The sequence below is a fragment of the Daphnia magna genome, linkage group LG2 (assembly GCF_020631705.1).
Source record: "Daphnia magna isolate NIES linkage group LG2, ASM2063170v1.1, whole genome shotgun sequence".
Lineage (NCBI taxonomy): Eukaryota > Metazoa > Arthropoda > Branchiopoda > Diplostraca > Daphniidae > Daphnia > Daphnia magna.
This window is the reverse complement of record NC_059183.1, coordinates 4947102-4966732: the sequence shown is the minus strand read 5'-3', so window position 1 is coordinate 4966732 and position 19631 is coordinate 4947102. Positions and strand designations below refer to the sequence as shown.

General features: G+C 40.8%; 6 protein-coding genes across 8 annotated transcripts; 2 read left to right on the top strand and 4 right to left on the bottom strand.

Annotated features, from left to right (window-relative positions):
* The first annotated feature begins 424 nt into the window (after nucleotides 1–424).
* LOC116917563 (protein HGH1 homolog) lies at nucleotides 425–1900 on the top strand. Its single transcript, XM_032923078.2, has 6 exons — nucleotides 425–586; nucleotides 642–1065; nucleotides 1131–1252; nucleotides 1315–1505; nucleotides 1566–1699; nucleotides 1763–1900. Exons 1-6 carry the CDS (start codon nucleotides 502–504, stop codon nucleotides 1854–1856), a joined length of 1050 nt encoding a protein of 349 aa, XP_032778969.2. The 5' UTR covers nucleotides 425–501; the 3' UTR covers nucleotides 1857–1900.
* LOC116917561 lies at nucleotides 1889–9651 on the bottom strand. 2 transcript variants are annotated; one of them, XM_032923072.2, is made up of 7 exons: nucleotides 9440–9651; nucleotides 9231–9382; nucleotides 9034–9165; nucleotides 8636–8954; nucleotides 4184–6028; nucleotides 2661–4088; nucleotides 1889–2582 (listed from the first exon to the last, which is right to left on the bottom strand). In XM_032923072.2, the coding sequence occupies exons 5-7, from the start codon at nucleotides 6011–6013 to the stop codon at nucleotides 2229–2231; spliced, it is 3612 nt and encodes a 1203-aa protein (XP_032778963.2). In that variant the 5' UTR covers nucleotides 6014–6028; nucleotides 8636–8954; nucleotides 9034–9165; nucleotides 9231–9382; nucleotides 9440–9651; the 3' UTR covers nucleotides 1889–2228. The 2 variants fall into 2 exon arrangements, with proteins under 2 accessions (XP_032778963.2, XP_032778961.2); XM_032923070.2 differs by lacking the exons at nucleotides 8636–8954; nucleotides 9034–9165; nucleotides 9231–9382; nucleotides 9440–9651 and adding an exon at nucleotides 7632–7758.
* A 1703-nt stretch (nucleotides 9652–11354) lies between these two features.
* On the bottom strand, nucleotides 11355–14731 carry LOC116917562 (ribosome-binding protein 1). Of its 2 annotated transcripts, XM_032923076.2 has the most exons (14): nucleotides 14528–14731; nucleotides 14120–14453; nucleotides 13947–14057; nucleotides 13655–13873; nucleotides 13475–13582; nucleotides 13252–13371; nucleotides 13077–13184; nucleotides 12839–12958; nucleotides 12666–12773; nucleotides 12478–12603; nucleotides 12305–12409; nucleotides 12155–12240; nucleotides 11942–12087; nucleotides 11355–11868 (listed from the first exon to the last, which is right to left on the bottom strand). In XM_032923076.2, the coding sequence occupies exons 1-13, from the start codon at nucleotides 14536–14538 to the stop codon at nucleotides 12078–12080; spliced, it is 1566 nt and encodes a 521-aa protein (XP_032778967.2). In that variant the 5' UTR covers nucleotides 14539–14731; the 3' UTR covers nucleotides 11355–11868; nucleotides 11942–12077. The 2 variants fall into 2 exon arrangements, with proteins under 2 accessions (XP_032778967.2, XP_032778968.2); XM_032923077.2 differs by lacking the exon at nucleotides 11942–12087.
* A 159-nt stretch (nucleotides 14732–14890) lies between these two features.
* On the top strand, nucleotides 14891–15805 carry LOC116917566 (ribonuclease P/MRP protein subunit POP5). Its single transcript, XM_032923082.2, has 4 exons — nucleotides 14891–15040; nucleotides 15215–15366; nucleotides 15429–15598; nucleotides 15663–15805. The coding sequence occupies exons 1-4, from the start codon at nucleotides 15021–15023 to the stop codon at nucleotides 15765–15767; spliced, it is 447 nt and encodes a 148-aa protein (XP_032778973.1). The 5' UTR covers nucleotides 14891–15020; the 3' UTR covers nucleotides 15768–15805.
* LOC116917565 (mitochondrial import inner membrane translocase subunit Tim22) lies at nucleotides 15775–16890 on the bottom strand. The gene is made up of 4 exons (XM_032923080.2): nucleotides 16351–16890; nucleotides 16092–16279; nucleotides 15994–16029; nucleotides 15775–15935 (listed from the first exon to the last, which is right to left on the bottom strand). The coding sequence occupies exons 1-4, from the start codon at nucleotides 16562–16564 to the stop codon at nucleotides 15819–15821; spliced, it is 555 nt and encodes a 184-aa protein (XP_032778971.2). The 5' UTR covers nucleotides 16565–16890; the 3' UTR covers nucleotides 15775–15818.
* Nucleotides 16891–17329: 439 nt separating this feature from the next.
* On the bottom strand, nucleotides 17330–19563 carry LOC116917564 (transaldolase). The gene is made up of 9 exons (XM_032923079.2): nucleotides 19251–19563; nucleotides 19043–19115; nucleotides 18809–18932; nucleotides 18621–18728; nucleotides 18422–18553; nucleotides 18208–18333; nucleotides 18019–18155; nucleotides 17751–17958; nucleotides 17330–17679 (listed from the first exon to the last, which is right to left on the bottom strand). Exons 2-9 carry the CDS (start codon nucleotides 19101–19103, stop codon nucleotides 17613–17615), a joined length of 963 nt encoding a protein of 320 aa, XP_032778970.2. The 5' UTR covers nucleotides 19104–19115; nucleotides 19251–19563; the 3' UTR covers nucleotides 17330–17612.
* Between the last annotated feature and the right edge of the window lie 68 nt (nucleotides 19564–19631).

Genomic DNA, 19631 nt, shown 5'->3' with positions numbered 1-19631 from the left:
TCTGTCTGCTCTTAGACGCTGTTTTGTTGATGAATTTCTGTTACAACAACAGTTGTAACTTCTTCATGTTATCATTATTTAAAATCAAAATTACGCAAAAGCAGAAGGGTTGGGTTTTTTTGAATTAATCAGCAAGATTCTCGTGAATTTCGCAAAGTTGCTTCACACTAGCAACAAATACGTCGTAAATTAACAAGACGAATCTTAAAGCACTGCATACGATGTTCATCGATACTGATAACCATTTAAGAGACGTCGCTTAATAGTAATTTAAATTTGCCTTTTATTTGCCCTTTGGTCCTTGAACATTTTCCTAGTTGATTTTTCATTTTGCGTTTTAGAAAAGCAAAGGCAATGTTGACGTTCCAGATTTTCTTTTAAAAGATGAATCTACGCCATCTAGTATTTATTTTTTGATTTACGTTGCAACCATGAAGATTGGTCTGCTATAGTTTGAAACCTGTGTCGTAGGCTACCCATGTGGTTATTGTTGACGTCGAAATGACGGAAATCAAAGAATTATCGCAGTTCCTTGCGTTGGATGTGCGACTAGATGTGAAGGCTCTAGCACTACAGCAGACCCTAGGTAATTGCTAAGTTGTTCATAATCTGTTTCAGTTACTTAAACTGTCTCCATACAGGATTGACAGGTACAACCGATGGAAGGCACCTTTTAATTAACACACCATGCATTGTTAAGAACCTGTGTCAACTTTTAAATGATGGCCAAAACTCAGTTGCAAAAGATGCAAGTTTGGCGCTCATCAACCTTTCGGCTGACGAAGACGTCATACCAGCTTTGCTTGCAGAAGCAACAAATATTGTCGAACACATGCTGAAGATCATAAGCAATCCGGAACACAACCTTGCTGATCCTGCTTGTATGGTTTTGTCAAATCTTACACGAACGAAACTTGGAAGTGAAAAAGTGTTTCAAAGTATGGAGGGAAATTTAGACAAATACATTGATATATTCTGCCAAGAAAAATACAACAAGAAAGGTGCACGTCTTCACTATCTTGCATCTGTATTGTCCAATTTGAGCCAACTTCCTGCTGCGAGAAGGTATTGTTAATTGTGTTCCTAATATCATACCAATTGTTAACTGGACTATTTTTCCTTTCTCTCAGCTATATTTTGGACCCATCCCGGTCATGCCTGCAGAGGCTCGTTTCTTTTACAGACTACAAAGATTCCATCTGTAGAAGGGGTGCTATTCTAGGACTGATAAAAAATTGCTGTTTTGAAACAGGTAAACTGTTGCCAGAATGCAAATGTGATTCAAACTTGTAAGATTATTTCATTGCCGTGCAGACCACCATGAATTTTTACTGAGTGAAGCTGTTGACTTGCTCCCCAAGTTACTTATTCCTCTAGCCGGTCCCGAGGAATTCGACGAAGAAGATAACGATAAGCTACCCATCGATTTGCAATATTTGGGTGAAGAGAAAACTAGAGAGCCTGATCCTGACATACGTAAAATGCTTTTGGAGGCCCTGACTCAGGTATTCCTGCTTATACTAGATTCTGTGACGCAGTAAGCTAAATCTAAAATCCTATAAAAGTTATGCGCCACTAAATTTGGACGGGAATACTTGCGCTCAAAAAATACTTACGTCATCCTACGTGAGCTCCACAAGTGGGAAAAGAACGAGAATGTTTTGGTAGTTCTTGAACATTTGGTCAACATACTGATTAGGTAATGTAAAGCCAGTAATTATTTTTAATGACACAGTTAATAATTGATTCCAAATTAATCTAGGTTCGAGCACGAAATCGGCCACGATAATCTCAAAGAAATAGAGGTTCCGGATGAAATAACCGAAAAATTTAATGCTCTAGAGCCTGCTTTGTGATCCATTTTATGGAACAAATCAATATACAATGGTTTATCTTGTTATTTTATTGAGTTTTGAAACAAAGGTTAAGACTGTACATTTCATATAACTTTCTTAATGGCTATAGTTAAAAAGTTTTAGCTTTGTTTTTTTCTTTTCTCGAGTCTTATATAAATTAATTAAACCATTCCTCATCGACATCTCTATACTGCGGCCGTAGAGATGCGGGAGGCCTTGTTCGGTACGACACCATTCCTATTTTATTATCGTATTTTCCTTTTTTTTTTCTTTTTTCTTTCCTTTTTTTAAATAAAGAGAGAAAGAGTTAATATCTTAGCTCAGGGTTAAGCATTTAGCCAAAAAAAGAAAAAGGTTTTTGTGGGAAAAATGTTATGGAAGGTATCCCAAGGAATTTTCTAATTCACTTCGCTTCGAAAACCCATTCTTATTATTCCGGACTGCGCCTCGATAATGCATCGAGCTGTAGGCGTCATCTGTGGAAATCTCCGACGCCGTGTCTTCGGTGACCTCGCTATCGTCGATGACGATGTCCGTTGTCTGGTTGAGCTTGATATTGGAAAACATGGCCGCTATCTCGGTCGTCTTCTTGGCCGACAACGCACCTTCCGGCACCGTCTTGGCGACGGAGCGGTGGTGATGTTGGCTATGGTGGGTCGAACCAGCTGAGGACGTGCCTCGGTAAACGATCTTGCCCTTGGGGTCCACTGCCGACACCATCAAAAACTGGAATAATAGACCATTATTACAAGGAATCCAATTAAGGAACAAAAAAAAAATTTAATAAGGAAAACAGATTCGTACTTTATTGCCACGGACCGAGTTTTGTGACTTTAGCGATCTATCGCTCGAAGAATTCGAATTCCTTCTGTCGTCGCTAACGGAACTCAGATTTTCTAAGCTGAAATTCCTAGACGTCCGACCACTGCTTCCCGTCGAATCATAACTCTGATAGCCGACCGATTCGGCTGGGCTGGTTTTGCGCTGTAACCGCTGCTGCTGATTGGTCAGCGAGATTGGACCACGAACGAAACTGTTGCAACTGGTCGAATCCATTTCCGTCTCGCTAGATAAATACGAACTACGGCTTTTCCTGCGTAAAATCTCCGGCTGCTTAGCGAATGAACTTTTGCCGTTAGCCGATTTGTGAGCCGGCTCAGTCATGGCTACGACATCCGAATCCAATGACGTGTCACTTAAATAAGAGCTTAAACTCTTTTGCCTTAAAGAAGATGCGCTGGACAATGTAAAGCGGGTAGACTGGGGATGCGCGGAAGGTTTAGTTGTCGTTGCTGGAGCGGAATGTTGCAAATTAGCCGTATTTCTTCGCCAGGCCGTTAATGGCGACTCGGCTCCAGATAAAGCAGACCACGACGTCATACTGGACGATTTTCTTGCATAATTCGGACGATTCTTTGTAGGTTTAATGTGAGGTGGATGCCTGACAGCCGGATCGGGCAAACTGTCGTGGCTAGTGTCTGTATCATCAGAGTCGAGACGAATGCGATAAACTGGAGCCCCACTCGACTTGCTGATTCTCTTTAACGAGCAGTAACATCGTTCAGCGTCGCTGTAATCAGTGGTGTCTTGCGATTGTGTTTCGTTGAATGAACAATAGCATTTATGCGAACAAGATTCACTGTCATAGCCGCATTCAGAACAGGATGCGCTGTAATCAGGCGCTTTGTTGACGATGCCGTTCTTGTTGTTGGCGACAACAGACCTCGGTGGCAACGGCGTCTTGGGATTGAAATGCTTGGTCGGGAAAACCAATGGAGCCACGGAAACAATGGAGGGCTCCGGGCTCTTAATGATTTTTATGTTCTTAATTAATTGAGGCTCGGATGCTTGCTTCTCTTCCTTGGTAACCGAATAACCAGTTGAAACGGAGCGAGCTGCGCCCCACTTGGAGAAAGATTTCTTGGTAGCTCGCAGGACGCTACTGATGCGTGAAGAACTGGTGCTGTGCTCAGCATCGGAATCTCTTGCAGCCAATTTGTTTGTCTCATTTCTGGTTACGTCGGCTTTGCCCTTGGATTTCGTTTTACTCAAATTACTAGTCTGATGTCTCATAATGTTCTTAGAGCGCTGGAACATCTCGTCCTTGCTGAGCGTCAAAGCCAATTTCATCAACATTTCTTTGTAGGCTGGCGTCAAATCATTGAAAGACATGCGGTCTTTATTGACTATTGTTTTCAGAACATCGTCTACACTCCGGACACCTTCACGTTTCTACGCAAAGTAGAAAAATTCCAATTATTAGATACACTTTTAAAACGAAATTTAAATAAAATCATTAAAAACATATATTTTTTCTTTTCTTTTACCTTTAATTCTTCAAAAAGTTCGGAAAAGGAGTAATTTTGCTGTGGAACGGTCATGAAACTCTTGCTTCGCGGAATGGCTACTTTAGTGAGTATGTCTCCATTGTTACTTTGATCCGGCCCATCCAACCCATCTGACGTTAATACCTCGCCCAAATGTCGCTCAGACACGCTTCGTTTAACAACAACACGGCCAGTGTTACTCCGTTGGCTAGCGTTACGCATACTTCGACGTAAATTCGCTTTGCCTTGCGAAGATCTAGTTTTATTTTGACTTCGCCGGATACTCTTCCGTCTTTCAAGGCCTCCATCCAAAGGCTTTGTAGATTTTTTGCGTCGCGGTGGGCGAACTGGTTGCTGGAAACTCGAAGTGACTGAACTCTCGCTCCAATTAGAGACACTGGTTGAAGGCGAGTAGATGGGCTGCGCAATTTTGTTAACGGGAGTAGCAGATGTCGGCGGCGGAGGTGGTGCCTGTTGTTGCGGTGGTGGTGGTTGTTGCTGCGGCTGCTGTTGTGACGATTCATTGTTTTTCATATTACGCAGCAGAGCTTGATATAGATTTGCCGCAATTACAATGGCATCCTCTGGATTGTCGCAAACGAAAGCGTGGCATTCCAGGTCTTTAGGAGCTTGTGTATTGCGCATCACACAGGTGAACAATGGGGGATGAAAGGTAGGCGAAGTTACCCAATCGCCATCATCAGCCGCACTCAGCGGGTGGAAAAGATTCTGTTTGTCCTGGTTCTCCGGGTCGCAAATGAGTGGTAGGAAGGCAAACTTTCGACCCGTTGATTCTGTACGTGCCACGAATTTGACTGCCGCCCAAACGGCAATAGTGGGAAATGGGTTTAAGACCTCCTGCGGAACGCTGGGTCTACGACTGTCTGACAAATAGTATTGGATTTTCAAACCGGCTGGAGAAATTTCCATTGTGCCGCGGTAGATTTGATTCCTGTTCGCATTTTCATGCTGCCGATATTGGCTGTAAAGCTCTTTCAATGGAAACTGGAGCGACTCCAGGCTTGTAGCACGGCCTGGTAGCGATAACGAGCCAAGATAATCAACTTTGTACTGATTGGTGTTGGTCATTGCTGATGAGGAGGGAGGCGACGGTGGTGGCACGGCCGGAATGGGTGGAAGAGGAACATTTTGCTTGTTATGCACTGCTTTTTGGGTAGGAGGTAACGGGTAGTCGGAACGAACATTGATCACCGCTTTATGATTGGTTATGTTGATAACGGATGAACTCGGATCGTTTACGGTCGACGGTGACGACGTGGAGACGTGATGGTTCATAGCCGTTTTGTTCGGTTGCTGGCCATTGGTTGTTGATGCATCTTGGAACATCTTCTCGATTTGCGCCTGAACGGCTGTGCGAGCCTCGTTGAAACGCTGGGCTCGACTCTCAGGCGTTGATTCCCGCATCAACGTGTGATTCACGTGGTTATTGACCTGAATGTATGTAGTTGAATGATTCTTAGTGGACGGAGTGGCTGGAACTGGTGACGCAACGTTTCCGCGTTGTTCAGCCAACACTTTTTGGAAGTGAAGTTGCAAATGTTCCATGGTTGGTTCATTTACAGCCGCGTCATCTTCTTCCTCGACCAAAGGTTTTTGCGTTTCGTTAGCGTGGCGGCGAAGATGTTGCTGTCGGAAGAGGCTATCGATTCTTTCCTTGTACACGGAACTATCCAGTGTCGACGCACCACTGTGATCCGATATGAGAGTTCCGGTTGGGCTACCGCCGTTCACATCACCGTTGTTGCCGTTGTTGTTCACCAATCGGAATGTGTAGCCCCGTTCACCGGCTTCCGGGCGGTATCTCACCATTCCTTCTTCTTGGACCTGCAGAAAACAACACGAAAATGAACGAACTGAAAGAGAATTTTCTTCGTCAATTCCCAAGAAAAGGCAAGTTGAAAATAATGGTGAAACGCTAAAGAAACAGTTGAAGAAAGAAAGAAAGAAATAAACAATTCCGGCAGAGATGAAAGAGTGCGCGGGAAACGATCACAGCTGGCAGACGGCTAGGACTTGCCGGGGGTCTTGAATGGATATAATAATGAAATACCGTGGTGAGTTAGCAAATATAGCACCTCACTGTCAGCAGCACCTTTCCTTTCATTACCAAGTATAGGGGACAAAAATCTAGATTCGAATATATGCGATTCGAGAACAACAAAAGAACGAAACAACGGAATAGCAACTACGCACAGAATTTGTTGCTCAATCCCAATAGCATTGTATAACCATTTTGTCGGGTCAATAGTTTATGGCATTACCATTTTAAGGTAACAAGTCATCTGGAAAGATCATCTTGATAATGAAAACATAAGACCTGATAACCACCCATTTCAAATTTCTTTCATTTTGCTTGATTTTCACAGAACGTTCAATTCTCTTCAAGGTCGTTGGCTACTGCGAGTCCAGTGAACTTCTATCGTTCGCTCTCTATTACACACACGCATTTGCTAGAAAAAAAAAAGTTTATTCTTCTTCGGTGCCTATGGGATGTTGGCAGTGGGCACGGTGAGGCGGCAATCGGTGGCTGCCTCTTTAGTTCCAGACAACAGATGGTCTCTTACTTTTTCCTCGAGACCAATAGCCTTTCTTTACCCTCCCTCTCTGCACGCACTTACACTTTTTTCTTTCTTTCTTCCCGAGCCAAAATGTTCCCCCAACAGGACGCCTTCAGGGCGACATGTCTGAATAATTTGATCTAGTCTGCATTAACGTATTTCATTCTTTCTAGTATTTTCGGTTTCTTATAAAATATCGTATTTAAAAAACGATCAGCTACACACACACACAAAAAAACTTTCCTTAACCGAGTATACATTCTCCTCTTCTACCCCAACTAGCACCTGCCCGCTTTACTTTGATTAAGAATCGCCCAACGGGACGAATTCATTATTATAAAATAGCCTGGCGGATACGCATGTTTTTCTCGGCTTTTCTTAGTTTGTCGGTTTAAAGATACGTTCGATGGCTTCCAACTTCAGGGGAGGCAACATTTCGATGTCTTTGACCTTCACCCTACGTCTTGGAAGCATTTCAAATTGAGCGCCACTAGCACCTGCGCACTGCTCCCTATCATGTAACAGCTATAGACGTGTATATTATAGAGGTGACGATCATCGCAATACCGCCTTTTTATAACGTAATCGGCCACCCTTCGGTGTCACTCAATGTCGTTGTAATGCATTGGGAGTGAGAGACGGAGCATTGGAGCGCGACACCGAGATAAATTTGAGTTGGGAGGGCATTTCTTGTCAGAAAGAATGGAACGCGCTTGGCTGGTCAAGCGCAACCAAGAAGTTCTTCTTCTTCAGAATTACCGTCCCAACCAATAGTACGGTTATGAATATATGCACCTTATACGCAGTGAAAAATTATATTTAAAAAATAACACAAAAGCAAACCATACGACAACGGAATGAACAAATACCTTCATCCGCGCCACGGAACACTGGTCAACGCTACTGAAGCTCCCATAAGAAACTAAAAGCTTTCCATCGTTTGACATGGCAAATCACCTTTTGTTTCTTTTTACTAACAAACCCGGAAGCTTTTTGGAGGTGGGGCAAAATAAATAAATAAATAAAAAAAAAAAACGCAACTGATTTTTGTGTGATTCTTTTTCCTGCTCTCTTGAGTGTACATGTTTCCGTCTTTCTCCAGACGGTAAAAAAAAAAAAGTATGAAACAATAATAAATGAAGTTGCAAACAGCTGTCGTGTTCCCGGACGGAATTCAACAAAAGGATGAAAAGAACAGAAAACAAATCGTAATGACGAAAAAAAAAAGCGCGACCAAGTTCGAAATGTGGTCTGACGCACACCAGCTGGTCGAACCGTGACCAACAAGAGAGAGAGAAAAAAAAAAAAAAAAAACGGCGATAGACTCACGAAATTCAAGAACGTTTTTCCTGTAAATCAGCTAAATTAGGAAGGAAGGTAGGAACGGGGAAAACAAAATCGGGAAACTGTAGTGTAATCAAGCAGTTTCGTGCTGTGCTCTAATATGTTTACGTTACTTGTACCGAGGAAAAGCGATAAAAATTGATGAGCTGTGAGCTCGTCGAGTAATCGAAAAATGGTAACAACGAAAGAAGCTAAGAACTTATCGAGCACGAGAGTTGTTGCGCTGGGAAGCCGGCACGCTTCACTGACCTCGTAAACGACCAGAAAAGAAGAACTAAAAGTTGAATTTATCTTTCCCACCGTCAGGTTGAACGACAGCTACTTGAATTCTCTTCACGTACGAACAATTTTCCGAAAGAGATACGACCGCCAATCTACGCCTTTTTATCTCCGCCACTTTGTTTTGACAGTCGAATGTGTCAGTGACTTTGGCAACGCTTTAAAAATCTCTGATTGATCTAACTAGCTTTGCTGCTAATTTCGCTTTAGGAACAACAACAACCGATTATGTAAAACAAAACGGCTTTACCTTTTAGAGCTGACCCCCGTGTGCCTCGGATGTAAATGATCTTCCAGACGAGGAACACCAAGAAGACGGATGAACACGGATTTTGCTGGGAAATGAGCAGCGGGACATGCGACTGGGTAAGCGGTTCGAGAGGTACTACAACTGGCTGCAGGGATGTTCCATGCGGGCAGATTGCGTTTCCTCGGCAAAACCGAAAGAGTCACAGAGACGAATCGGGTGGGAGGAGCTCTCAGTTGCTTGGTTCCTTCGGCTGACGGCTGCTGTTGTTTCGGCAAAACTTGCTGGTCGGTCAGTCAGTCGAGAATACGGGTACACTCACCTATACCAAAAGGCATGATGTTTTATTTTTCTTTAAATAAATCATGCGAGTTCCACCAACGGCTGTCGACAGTACAAACCTGCTGACATCAATACAATGCATGCTGATTTTTGTGAGATCCAATCAGTCCTCCAGGACAAAAATAAAGACACGGTACCAAAGGGACAAGGAGCACCTGTCGTCAAGTGTCGGATATTCACTTCCGTGGAATCTGGGAAACCGTTTACATTCTTACTATTAACCAATTAAATATCGGGAAAACACACGCAATGTGACCTTGAAAACGCAACGTTGTTTTTCCCTTTTTTTCTATTGTCATTCCTTGACTGATGAAGAATTTTAGTAGTGCCAATGAGGATGGGCTATTGCCAGTCCGTCTTTTACGTGACAGCCTTTTTTGGATGGTGTAGGATCCACCGAGGAATAACCTGAGGAAGGAATGAAGAAGTAAATTACTGAGTTTTAGGTAATGTGTCTTGTATTACCGGAGCGTCTTCGTTCCCAGCATAGCCATTGAGATGAAGAATTCCAAGCTGGGCCAATTCTACTTTTACGTTGTTATTCCCGTCTTCGGTCGTAAATCGCTAAGTCGTAAATTCATAACACGACCCTCTTAAAAAAAGGCGAGATTCATCTAAGCCGATCAATTCAAGCTACTTTTTCCTTGCGGGAAGGATTTTCTCATCTCTAAGAAGCGTATCTACTACAAAATTTGACTATTTGGAAAAGTCCACAATAAAAAATAAAAAAATATCAAAAATGATACAAACCTTGTCAATCTCTTCCTCTTCTTTTATTTATTTATTTTTTTGGGAACCGATAAAACCACTGACGCTCCAGGTGAAGTATCTCGTCATCTCGACTGGAACCTTGCGGTCAATACGAAGGTTGGGCAATCTCGTAAAGGTTCCCAGCCCCTGGTGTTTCCAAAGAGAGATTCACTGCTTATTACCGCTACTACAAATATGGAAAGGATAAGAATGCAATAATGGAAAAAAAGAAATCGATGAGGTTGTCGACACAGATCGGGTACGCCTATTTTCACAAATCGGAAAAAATGCCACGCTAAATCCTCTTCTTTTCCGGCCCAATTATTCGCTTCTAGAATCGGAAAAAAACATTTTGCTTTTATCCATGTGATCCCATCCGGATAAGGAAAAATAATAATCAATATCCCTGTGGGAAAACGAAAAAGCGACGGAATGTCGTATAATTTCTTGTCCGATCTTGGCAATTGCCGTTCAGATGTGTAGGGGACTATCCAGACCGGAAAGGCTTTTAATAGAAACAAACGTCCATAAGAGATAAATCACTTAATTGTAGGTTAGATAACAGCAGTGGAAATATTTTTGTCTTTACCTGTGAAAAAATGGCAGAATCGGTCGAGGCCGGCAAGGATGAGGAAATATTAACGGGCATTGATTACTAGAGTGGGAAAAAAAGCGGTATACACTTGTATAAAAATATCGTTTCACTCAAGAGACGCACATACTTTTCTTTTGTTTTTCTCTGACTTTTTCTAACCGTTTGTGGCTTTTTTTTCAACGTGTTGGCGTCAGTCTGTTGTTTTTTTCTTAGAAGGGTAAGAACATTATTCGCAGACAAATAAAATGTTTTTCGGGACGTAGTGCATAAGAAGCTGGTTATTTTGAACATCCTGCTGGCCCCCAGTGTTGAGAAATCACATGAGACGCATTGACGTTCGGGAGACCTCTACGACTCAACGAATTTCATTATCTATTACGTCTCGGTTTGTAGGAAAGATGGTTGTAAAACGCAACGAACCAGACGAAGAAGAAAGTAAAATAACGGTGCAACGTCCGCTATCAACATCCATCTGCTTTAGACCTAGTCTTTAAGAAATTGATTGAAAGCAATCATGGCAAATCATCGATCGCAGCAATATTCGGTGTTTTCGACAAATACAAATACAAACTGCATAGCTGTGACTTATTTACATCGCCATCAATGTGTGTGAGATCTTTCGATTGCTGCAACTTCCGAGTATTTGATCACATCAAACGATCCGTTCCTGTGGTTCGAAACTTTTTTGTACGTCTAAGTTTAAAGCAAGCGAAGTATTTTTAACCAAACGCGCAGCGGAACCTAATAATAACAATTGACCATATTTACAACGTTGATGCTTCACCGGTTATCCATAGAGACATTGTGTGCGTGTCCACAGGGGAGGTGTCTCGTTCTTCTTTTCCCAAGTCGGAAACACCTGAATCGCACACTCAACGCACACAGAATCCCATAGCGAAATTGTAAGCTCACCTGAAGCGTTTCTTGTTCCCACCGTCACCAGACGTCGGTGACGAGAAGCAACACCGGAAAGAAGGGACAACAAACGTACCCTAAACTTTTTTTCCTATTCCATCAGATTTAATACATACTATGTACATTGACATATCTGTTTATTTTCTCTGTACTTTTTTTTATTTTATTTTAACAATTTTAGTAGTGATTCATTCGGGATTAGAGCGCAATACTCGGGAGAGTTCAGCGAAGTTTTAAGGATGTGTTTAAATGGATAAAAAACAAAACAACAAGAAAGCTTAATCTGAGTTTTAAGAGATTTTCCATCACATGATAAACAAAGAGAGCAAAAAAGGAAACAGCATCAGGACATGGAAGCTCTTTTAATTAAAGATTTTTAACTCTCACGCCATCATAAACCCTTTACTCTGTCCTCTTTCTTTTTCTCATATGATGGATTTGCTCTTCTCTACTAAATCTTGTAAATTGGACGATCAAATAAAATTAACGGACGCAAATAACGAGGGGAAAAAGTCTATACGAGTTAACGGCTCTTAAGCTAGGGCTTCCTTCAAGCCTGCAATCAAAGTATTAGGATCCGGAAATTTGAGACGTCGTGGCGGACCACGCTTAAGACCGCTCCATAAGATAGTCTCTGGAAAACAAGATCAAATATAGGTGCGTGACTTTGCGGGACCTCCAGCTAATCTAAACGGAAATTGCCATACCGACACCACGGGAATTGGTCACTATGATTTCAAACGCCCCTCTACGCGGAGCCGAAACATTCATATCCACCACCAGATCAGCGAAATGTTGGAGGAACAGCTCTTGAATTTCAAGAGCCTTCCTCTTGAATACGGATCAGGATTTGCTACGCCATTACAACACTGTCACGCCAACCTTTCATGCAAATTAAAATAAGGAATAGTGGCACTTACCAGTGTTCCATTGCGACTCGCGATGAAGCACGAGCCTTCTTCATGTTACCATTGGCGCCATCATTACCATTTTCTCCTTCAGAATCCTGCGAAAACAAGAGTTCCATATAAATTTTTATTCATAACGTGGAAGCCGGGAAATAAACTGACCCGTTTTTTTGCACGCGTCCATCTCGTCGACGCCCCTTTTTTCCCGGCCGATGACAATTTTTCGTGTGTGCTTGCTTCATCTTCGTCTGATTCACCAGCGGAATTCTTTACACAAATTAATGTAACCAATTAAAAATCATTCGACATTTATAATCTCGAATTAAGAAACTTACTTGTTGTTGCTGAGCATGTGCCTTTCGTGTCGCTGCTGCCTTCTTCCCCGCCTCGACCCTAATTCTATGCAATCGGGCGGCTTTTTCATCTTCGTCCTCGTCAACCTCTTCTTCTTCAACCGAACCCTTGAAAAAAATATTGTATGGGTGATAGCTCATGACCTGTCAACTACTATAGTAAGTTATACCTCGCCCTTTTCGCGGGACCATCTGGCTGAAGCTCCTTTCTTGCCAATAGCCGATAGTTGTTCATGTAAAACTACATCGGCCTCTTCGTCCGACTGCACTCCAGGATCCTATCGACAAATATTCTTCCATTGAACGCAGTTCGAAATAGTAATACCTGACATACGAAATCAACCTGTTCCTTCAGATGCTGCTTTCTTGTCGCCATTGCTTTCTTTCCTGCTTGTACCCTTATGTCATGTAACCGAGCTTCCTTCTCCTCTTCATCTTCTTCACTATCACCCTGATCACCACCCTTACATTTAAAAAAAAAAAAAGTTAGGGAAACATTACTCGATACAATGATACAACCTATTGGTTACGTAAATCAGACCTTAACTAATCAACGTGAATATTTATAGCGTCATACTTACTTGTCCTTTGTCGCGGGACCATCTCGCTGCTGCTCCCTTCTTACCGATTGCTGACAACTGATCGTGCAGGACTGCGTCAGCCTCTTCGTCCGACTCTACTCCAGGATCCTGAAGAAAAAAAAAGTTTTTGTCTGAGCACAACTATTTGGTTTGGTTTTCTCCCAAGTTTGGTAACCTGTTCTTTGATATGTTGTTTTCTTGTTGCCATTGCTTTCTTCCCTGCTTGTACCCTGATATTGTGCAACCGTGCTTCTTTATCCTCTCCTTCTTGATCTTCTTCGTCTCCCCCATTGTCCTTTTAAAATAACAAAATGGTAAGTAAAAACTGGAAGAGTTCTCATGGTTGTTTTCGGAAGGGGTAAGACCTTAAAGGCAGGATACTGCGATAGCCAACCTACCTCATCTTTGTCCCGCGACCATCTAGCTGAAGCTCCTTTTTTACCGATGGCTGATAACTGATCGTGCAGGACTGCGTCTGCATCTTTGTCCGATTTGACGCTAGGATCCTAGAAAAAATAAAAGATTATGGAGTAGTAAGTGCAACCTGTTTCTGTAAATCCCAATACTACACAACAAACCTGTTCTTTAATATGAGCCTTTCTTGTTGCAATGGCTTTCTTCCCTGCCTCCACTCTTATTTTATGCATCCGATCTTCTTTGTTTTCTCCTTCTCCTTGATCTTCTCCTTCCTCTTCAAAATTTTCTTCCTCTTCCACAGGTTCCTCTTGAAATTCCTCTTTATACGCTTCTTTGTCATCTTCATTTTCTTCATTCAATTTATAGTCTGGATCAGGACCCTTGCAAATAATACCAACATTACCAATAATAAAAAAATTAAAAGCAATATGTAAAATCCAATGCTGAACTCACTCCTTCCTGTTCTTGTCTTTCTTTTGACCACCTTACTGAAGCACCCTTCTTGCCAGCTGATTTAAGTTTTTCATGGGTGCGAGGTTCTCCACGCTTCCCTCCTGATTCCTGCTACAGACCAAAACATTATAATTGTTGGAAGTAATAAATGCAGTTCACTGTTTACTACAAACCTTTTTGCTTTGATCAAACTTAATTGTTTTGCCTTTTTCTTCTTGATCAGCCATTTCTTCGAGTTGTTTCACCTCTGTGTCTTTTCCCTTTGGTTTAGCAGCACCCAATTTAGCTTTAGCTGCAGCTCCAGCAAGCGATGGTTTTTCGTTTGACGATTGTGATTGTGATTGTTCGGAGCTCCAGGATTTCGATTCTGGAATAATATCTTCGATTATATCATCTGATCGTATGGCATCCGCAGCTTTCTTCTCTGCAACTTCTGCAGTACGCCTTCGCTGGGACATCTTGATTCCTTTAACTGCTACAAAAACTTTGCACACCAATGAAGAGATACTAAATGACCAAAAATATCGCACGTCTTCTCCGACTAGCTTCTCAAACTGGTTTGAATTTTCAGTCCGCCTTACCTGCAGATCATACTGCGGTCGCAAATGAGCGCCGAAATAGTGAAATAGTCGTATGGATTACGACGTTGCCCTTTCTTGGATTTTGGAAATCAACGTTTTAATGTTCGAATTTCACGGTCGTCAATTCATCGAATTAAATACATGAAAATTGACGTTATCAGTTCGTAAGATCAAAAACACGCATTATAAGACGAAATAAAAATAAAAATAATTCAAGGAAAGTAAACGTTGTTGCTTGCATTCGAAAATTAATTGCAACACATCAGTTTAATTAGAAAAATTACGTAATAAATATTTTAAGGTTTCAAGTCGGTGAACTATCATATTCATTTTTCACATTATTTTGCATCGACGAACGACGCATTGAACTTTACAATTTGAATTTGTTCACGCCATCTAGAAGCTGTCTCAGAACTTTACCAAATTTCCATGGCACTGCAGACTATCAAAGCACTTGTTTATGGCTTTCTGCACGTGCAGCTAATTTAACAAAATGGTTAGATTCAAGAACCGGTAAAATGTTTCGTATTCAAACATTATTTACCTTAATAATTTTCATGATTTTTTTCCCCTTTTAAGTGAATAAATATTGATAAATATAAAGGAAAATTCATTTGAAGAGAAGTTTTTCGTTTGGCTCTGTGATGTATGATACACTTACTCATTTTATTTTTTAAATTTTATCAGGTATTTTACTGCCGAGATCATACCCCTGGACAACGGACACACTGTACAACCTCTAAATTTAAAAACGTACGACATCCTGAAATCAGTTCTTGCTACCACTGAACAAATACATGGAGAGTTTGGGGCTGCAGCAATTAAGAATGGTTTAGATGGTATATTTAGATTTTCTTAGCTATTGTTAAAGTAGAAATTATTAAATTTTTTAAATCTCTAGTCAAATACTGCAATGAAAGTACCCAAATAGCAATAATCAGATGTAGACATGGTCCACATAGGCTTTTAGCCTCATCTCTTCCTTTCTTGTCCAGTATTGGAAAAAGGAAAGTTCAGCTTCAAAGTATGTATACAGGGGCAACTTTGGTAAAATGCTATAAATTTTTAAAGGTTAGTATGGTACAAGAGTTTTTTGGGTAAAGAATCATTTTGCACAAGTTTTGTCTTGTTGCAGAAATTTCATCAGGAAAAAATGAATGAAGCTTTGAAAATGTGCAGAACAGAAGAAGAAAAAAAGAAAATTTTTGAAATCATGTCCAAGACAAAATATGGATTGTGAAACTTGCTAAAATGGCCAATAAACTTTATTTTCAACTATATTTCTGTATCATTAGTGCCTCATATAGTAGTCTATTGCAGTAGAGAATGCTGCAAATCCTAATGCTCCTACAATTCCTGGCTTAAGTCCAGCTCTGAGACCAATCAGTCCACCAGTGATTCCACCAGCCTACAATTAAAATATTTTTATGTAAAAGAATATTGTGGGTTAATTCAGAAATACATACATAAGTTCCATTTTTCCAATCTCCTTTTCCTCTATACTATAGATGAAATATGGCATTATGTAACAAAGGTCTTTGAGGCAACATAAAACTGTACTTACAGATTCAATGGTGCATTCAACTGCTGAAAACATCAGACCAACCAAAGCAAAGTTTTTGGCATAGCTGAGGGTAGAGAATTTCAAATCTCTGAAGATTTCTCTAGCTGTCTGTTGGGGGGCATCAGGAGCAGTGATATTTGGACTCACACTGGCACTGAATAAGCCCAATGCAGCCCCCAAACCATAACCTGCAAAAATTCATTGAAATGCTACAAAATACAGAGCCTGTTCCTGAATTACAGTGATAGTAGTGAATTACCCATGACACTTGCTACAAGTGACTTGAAAGCACATGATTCAAAAACTGCTTCCACTCGTTTCTCATCAATACTTTTAATATGAATTGGACCAACTGTTCTGGGGATGATAATTTGTTCACGATATTTGTAGTTATTTCCGACAAAGTATTTCATTAAGGAATCCATCTCCTTTGGAGAAAAACCAACGGAAGAATCTATCTTCGATTCCTCCATGGTCCGTCAAAAATGTAATCGGTTTCAAAAGGCAATTACTGATAACTATACACAACCCCTTTTACACAATTCCTTGCGACAATGCTAACGTCAGTTATTACAAAAACCGTTATTATAACGAACCACTTAGGTAAGAATACGCGTAAAAAGAGACAAGCAGGATCAGCTCTACCCTCTACGAAGAGAACACAGAATTCGTACTGTAATAATATCGTCTGCTATTTGACGCAGCATTGCCCACCAAAGACAAACAAATAAAACAATCCAAGTTGACCAAAAATCATCCGAGATCAGACCTGCCCAGAACCCCAGATTCCCAGTAGAATACCCAGTTCTACTCCCATAGTTCCATCTGGTCACCTTGCACTTGCAGTTCCAACTCCCACTGAGTCTACCGGAAAAAAACATCAATTCACTTTATCATTCTTTTTCCTGTCCATTACCCAATCGCTAATCCACACAAAGTTTATCCCGCACAATTTCGATACATTCAACATTCGACAATAATGAATTGCTCAAGGGTCAAGGCTTCCGATTATTATTGGATCACACTTTTTCTTTAACTCATACCTCCTCCAGTGGCTGTTATTTACAAATTTTGTGTTAACTGAATGCTACGTCCTTTAAATTTAATTAACAGGTCACCGCTAAACTCCGGAATATCCTTTTAAAAGAGCGATAAACAAACTTCACGGGTGAAGATATAATTTTGACGACGCAGATCATAGCTTGCAAGAGCAACAATCCAATCGAAAAACTACAATATTCTGCTGTAATATGGTATATTTACGGAAATAAGTAACAAAAAAGAAAAAGACAGGTAAATGGAAGAGAAAGAACCTCGAAAGGAGACTTTTCAATTCAATCGGAAGTAGAACCACGGAATGTAAAAAAAACGTTTCGATCACCAAATCCCGTTTCCTGATTAATATAACTGAATAGAAAATTTGTATGCCTACATTTACCAACTGAATAAATGACAAAAATATATTTACGCCCCAGGAACTCTAGAGCGAACTTGGAATGTTTTCTTCACTTAAGAGAAGAATTAAGCATTGAGTCTCTCGTTGATGAAGGTTTCCAACTTGACCGCGTCAACTGCGAATTTTCGGATGCTAAAGTTTGTAGACATATTAATTGTTTTCTTTAGATGACCAAATGTTAACTATCCTAGGAACCAAATTACCCATCACTGAGTTTGTCAGTAGCCATCTGATCTTCATTCAACATCCACCGGAAAGCTTTCTCGTCCAAGGAAAGACGTTCGAGATCGCAAGATTTGGCTTGCTCTGCATCTAATTTTCTAGTGACGGTTACGGTACTAGCATCTAGTTCCTCCAGCAGCTTCGGGCTAATCGTTAAAAGATCGCATCCAGCAAGAGCAATTACCTCGCCTACGAATCGATACAATGGGTCACTTCCATTCAAAAAGTTAGATTACTCTTAAAAAATACCAGTGTTTCGGAAGGATGCTCCCATCACAACAGTTTTATAGCCAAATTTTTTATAATAATTATAGATCTGGGTGACCGACTTTACTCCAGGATCATCTTCCGGAGCATAAGATTTGGTGGAAGTGTTGCTAACATACCTGATGACAAGAATTAAAAAAATTCCATTTGTATATCCCAACTGTTCTTTACCAATCCAAAATGCGACCAACGAATGGGGATATCAGCGTAACACCGGCCTCGGCACATGCAACTGCTTGACAGAAACTGAACAAGAGCGTTAAGTTGCAGTGAACATCGTGCTTTTCCTCCAGTTCCCTGCGTGAAAGCAGTTGTTAAAACGAGTTAATAAGAAAAGTAAAATCAAGATGTCACGTTGTATAATATAGATAATAACATTAGTTACTTTGCCGCTTGGATTCCTTCCCAGGTCGAGGCCAATTTAATGAGAACCCTTTCTTTGTCGATACCTTCTTCTGCATACAGCTCGATAAGCTTGAGAGCTTTCTTCACGCTTCCCTCTTTATCGAACGAAAGTCTGTGGGCGAGGAATCGAAAATTAAGGACATCATTTAGTACATAACATCCGGATAGTGGTAAACCACCTGGCATCCACTTCGGTAGAAACGCGGCCAGGAACAATTTTCAATATTTCAACTCCAAACAAGACAAACAGCTTGTCCATTGTTGCAGCCAGCTTAGCAGCATTGTCCCTAACATAAACAGCCATCAAAATTAATCAAAAAACTTAGACTGATGCTTCAATCATTGCAATTGTGTTCTTTTAGATTACCCATCCTGTTTTTTCCCATAATCAACAGCTTTCTCGACAAGATGCTGATACTGTGGAAGGGTAGCAGCAGCCAATAGCAAAGATGGATTGGTAGTAGCATCAGTGGGCTTGTATTTGATCATGGCTGGAATAGAAAAATGTTTGTATTAAAGGTGATCTGCCAACTGATTGTCAAGAATTCTAGCCAGTTAAAATTTACAGTAAAATAGATTTAAAAAACAATGGCAAATTTACTCTCAAAATCTCCAGTGTCAGCCACCACTACCGTCATGGTCTTAAGTTGTTCCAGAGCCATTTTTGAAGAAATCTAGAGAAAACAAAAATGAATCAACGAATTTCAAATTACTGAAAAATTCACAATAGAACCAACAGCTTTCTTCTTTGATCCAAACAATTCAACACAGCCACAAAACATGAGAATGGTTGAGGAGGAACGACTTACCGAATTGACTTCTGAGCAGAGAATGTTATACGAATAGCCCAGCAGAGAAACTTCACGTAAAAGCGGTGAGAGGAACGTCCGTTCAACGTGAGTAGTGAAGCTTAAAAGGGGACCAGAAACCGATTCCTTCCTCCGAAATTACTTTTCTTTTAGATACCAAACGAAACCGACAGACCGCAGTTGGTGGCTAAGAGATTATTAGAGCAAAAGAGAAATTAAATTGCACACATCGACTAGACCTTCACCCATTAAGTTTGACTAGGAACCCGTTATCGCAGTTGATTGGTTAATTCAATTCCTTTTTCCTCTGAACCAGTTTGACAGCTTTCTTCCATCTGGCGACCAATTAAAGTATTAGTTAAATAGTTTTTAGATTTATAG

Excerpts from the sequence above, each read along its gene's own strand:
- LOC116917563 (XM_032923078.2), top strand. The coding sequence starts at position 502 with ATGACGGAAATCAAAGAATTATCGCAGTTCCTTGCGTTGGATGTGCGA. Across the intron at positions 587-641 it reads AGCACTACAGCAGACCCTAG|GATTGACAGGTACAACCGAT; the intron begins GTAATTGCTAAG and ends GTCTCCATACAG. Across the intron at positions 1,253-1,314 it reads AAATTGCTGTTTTGAAACAG|ACCACCATGAATTTTTACTG; the intron begins GTAAACTGTTGC and ends ATTGCCGTGCAG.
- LOC116917561 (XM_032923070.2), bottom strand. The coding sequence starts at position 7,709 with ATGTCAAACGATGGAAAGCTTTTAGTTTCTTATGGGAGCTTCAGTAGC. Across the intron at positions 6,029-7,631 it reads GTTCCGTGGCGCGGATGAAG|GTCCAAGAAGAAGGAATGGT; the intron begins GTATTTGTTCAT and ends TGTTTTCTGCAG. Across the intron at positions 2,583-2,660 it reads ACTCGGTCCGTGGCAATAAA|TTTTTGATGGTGTCGGCAGT; the intron begins GTACGAATCTGT and ends CTATTATTCCAG.
- LOC116917562 (XM_032923076.2), bottom strand. Across the intron at positions 13,874-13,946 it reads AAAGACAAGAACAGGAAGGA|GGTCCTGATCCAGACTATAA; the intron begins GTGAGTTCAGCA and ends ATTATTTGCAAG. Across the intron at positions 12,604-12,665 it reads GGTCCCGCGAAAAGGGCGAG|GGTTCGGTTGAAGAAGAAGA; the intron begins GTATAACTTACT and ends ATTTTTTTCAAG.
- LOC116917566 (XM_032923082.2), top strand. The coding sequence starts at position 15,021 with ATGGTTAGATTCAAGAACCG. Across the intron at positions 15,041-15,214 it reads ATGGTTAGATTCAAGAACCG|GTATTTTACTGCCGAGATCA; the intron begins GTAAAATGTTTC and ends AAATTTTATCAG. Across the intron at positions 15,367-15,428 it reads AATTAAGAATGGTTTAGATG|TCAAATACTGCAATGAAAGT; the intron begins GTATATTTAGAT and ends TTAAATCTCTAG.
- LOC116917565 (XM_032923080.2), bottom strand. The coding sequence starts at position 16,564 with ATGGAGGAATCGAAGATAGATTCTTCCGTTGGTTTTTCTCCAAAGGAG. Across the intron at positions 16,280-16,350 it reads ACTTGTAGCAAGTGTCATGG|GTTATGGTTTGGGGGCTGCA; the intron begins GTAATTCACTAC and ends GAATTTTTGCAG. Across the intron at positions 15,936-15,993 it reads ATTGGAAAAATGGAACTTAT|GCTGGTGGAATCACTGGTGG; the intron begins GTATGTATTTCT and ends TTTTAATTGTAG.
- LOC116917564 (XM_032923079.2), bottom strand. The coding sequence starts at position 19,103 with ATGGCTCTGGAACAACTTAAGACCATGACGGTAGTGGTGGCTGACACT. Across the intron at positions 18,729-18,808 it reads TATGGGAAAAAACAGGATGG|GGACAATGCTGCTAAGCTGG; the intron begins GTAATCTAAAAG and ends TGTTTATGTTAG. Across the intron at positions 17,680-17,750 it reads ACTGACAAACTCAGTGATGG|CATCCGAAAATTCGCAGTTG; the intron begins GTAATTTGGTTC and ends TACAAACTTTAG.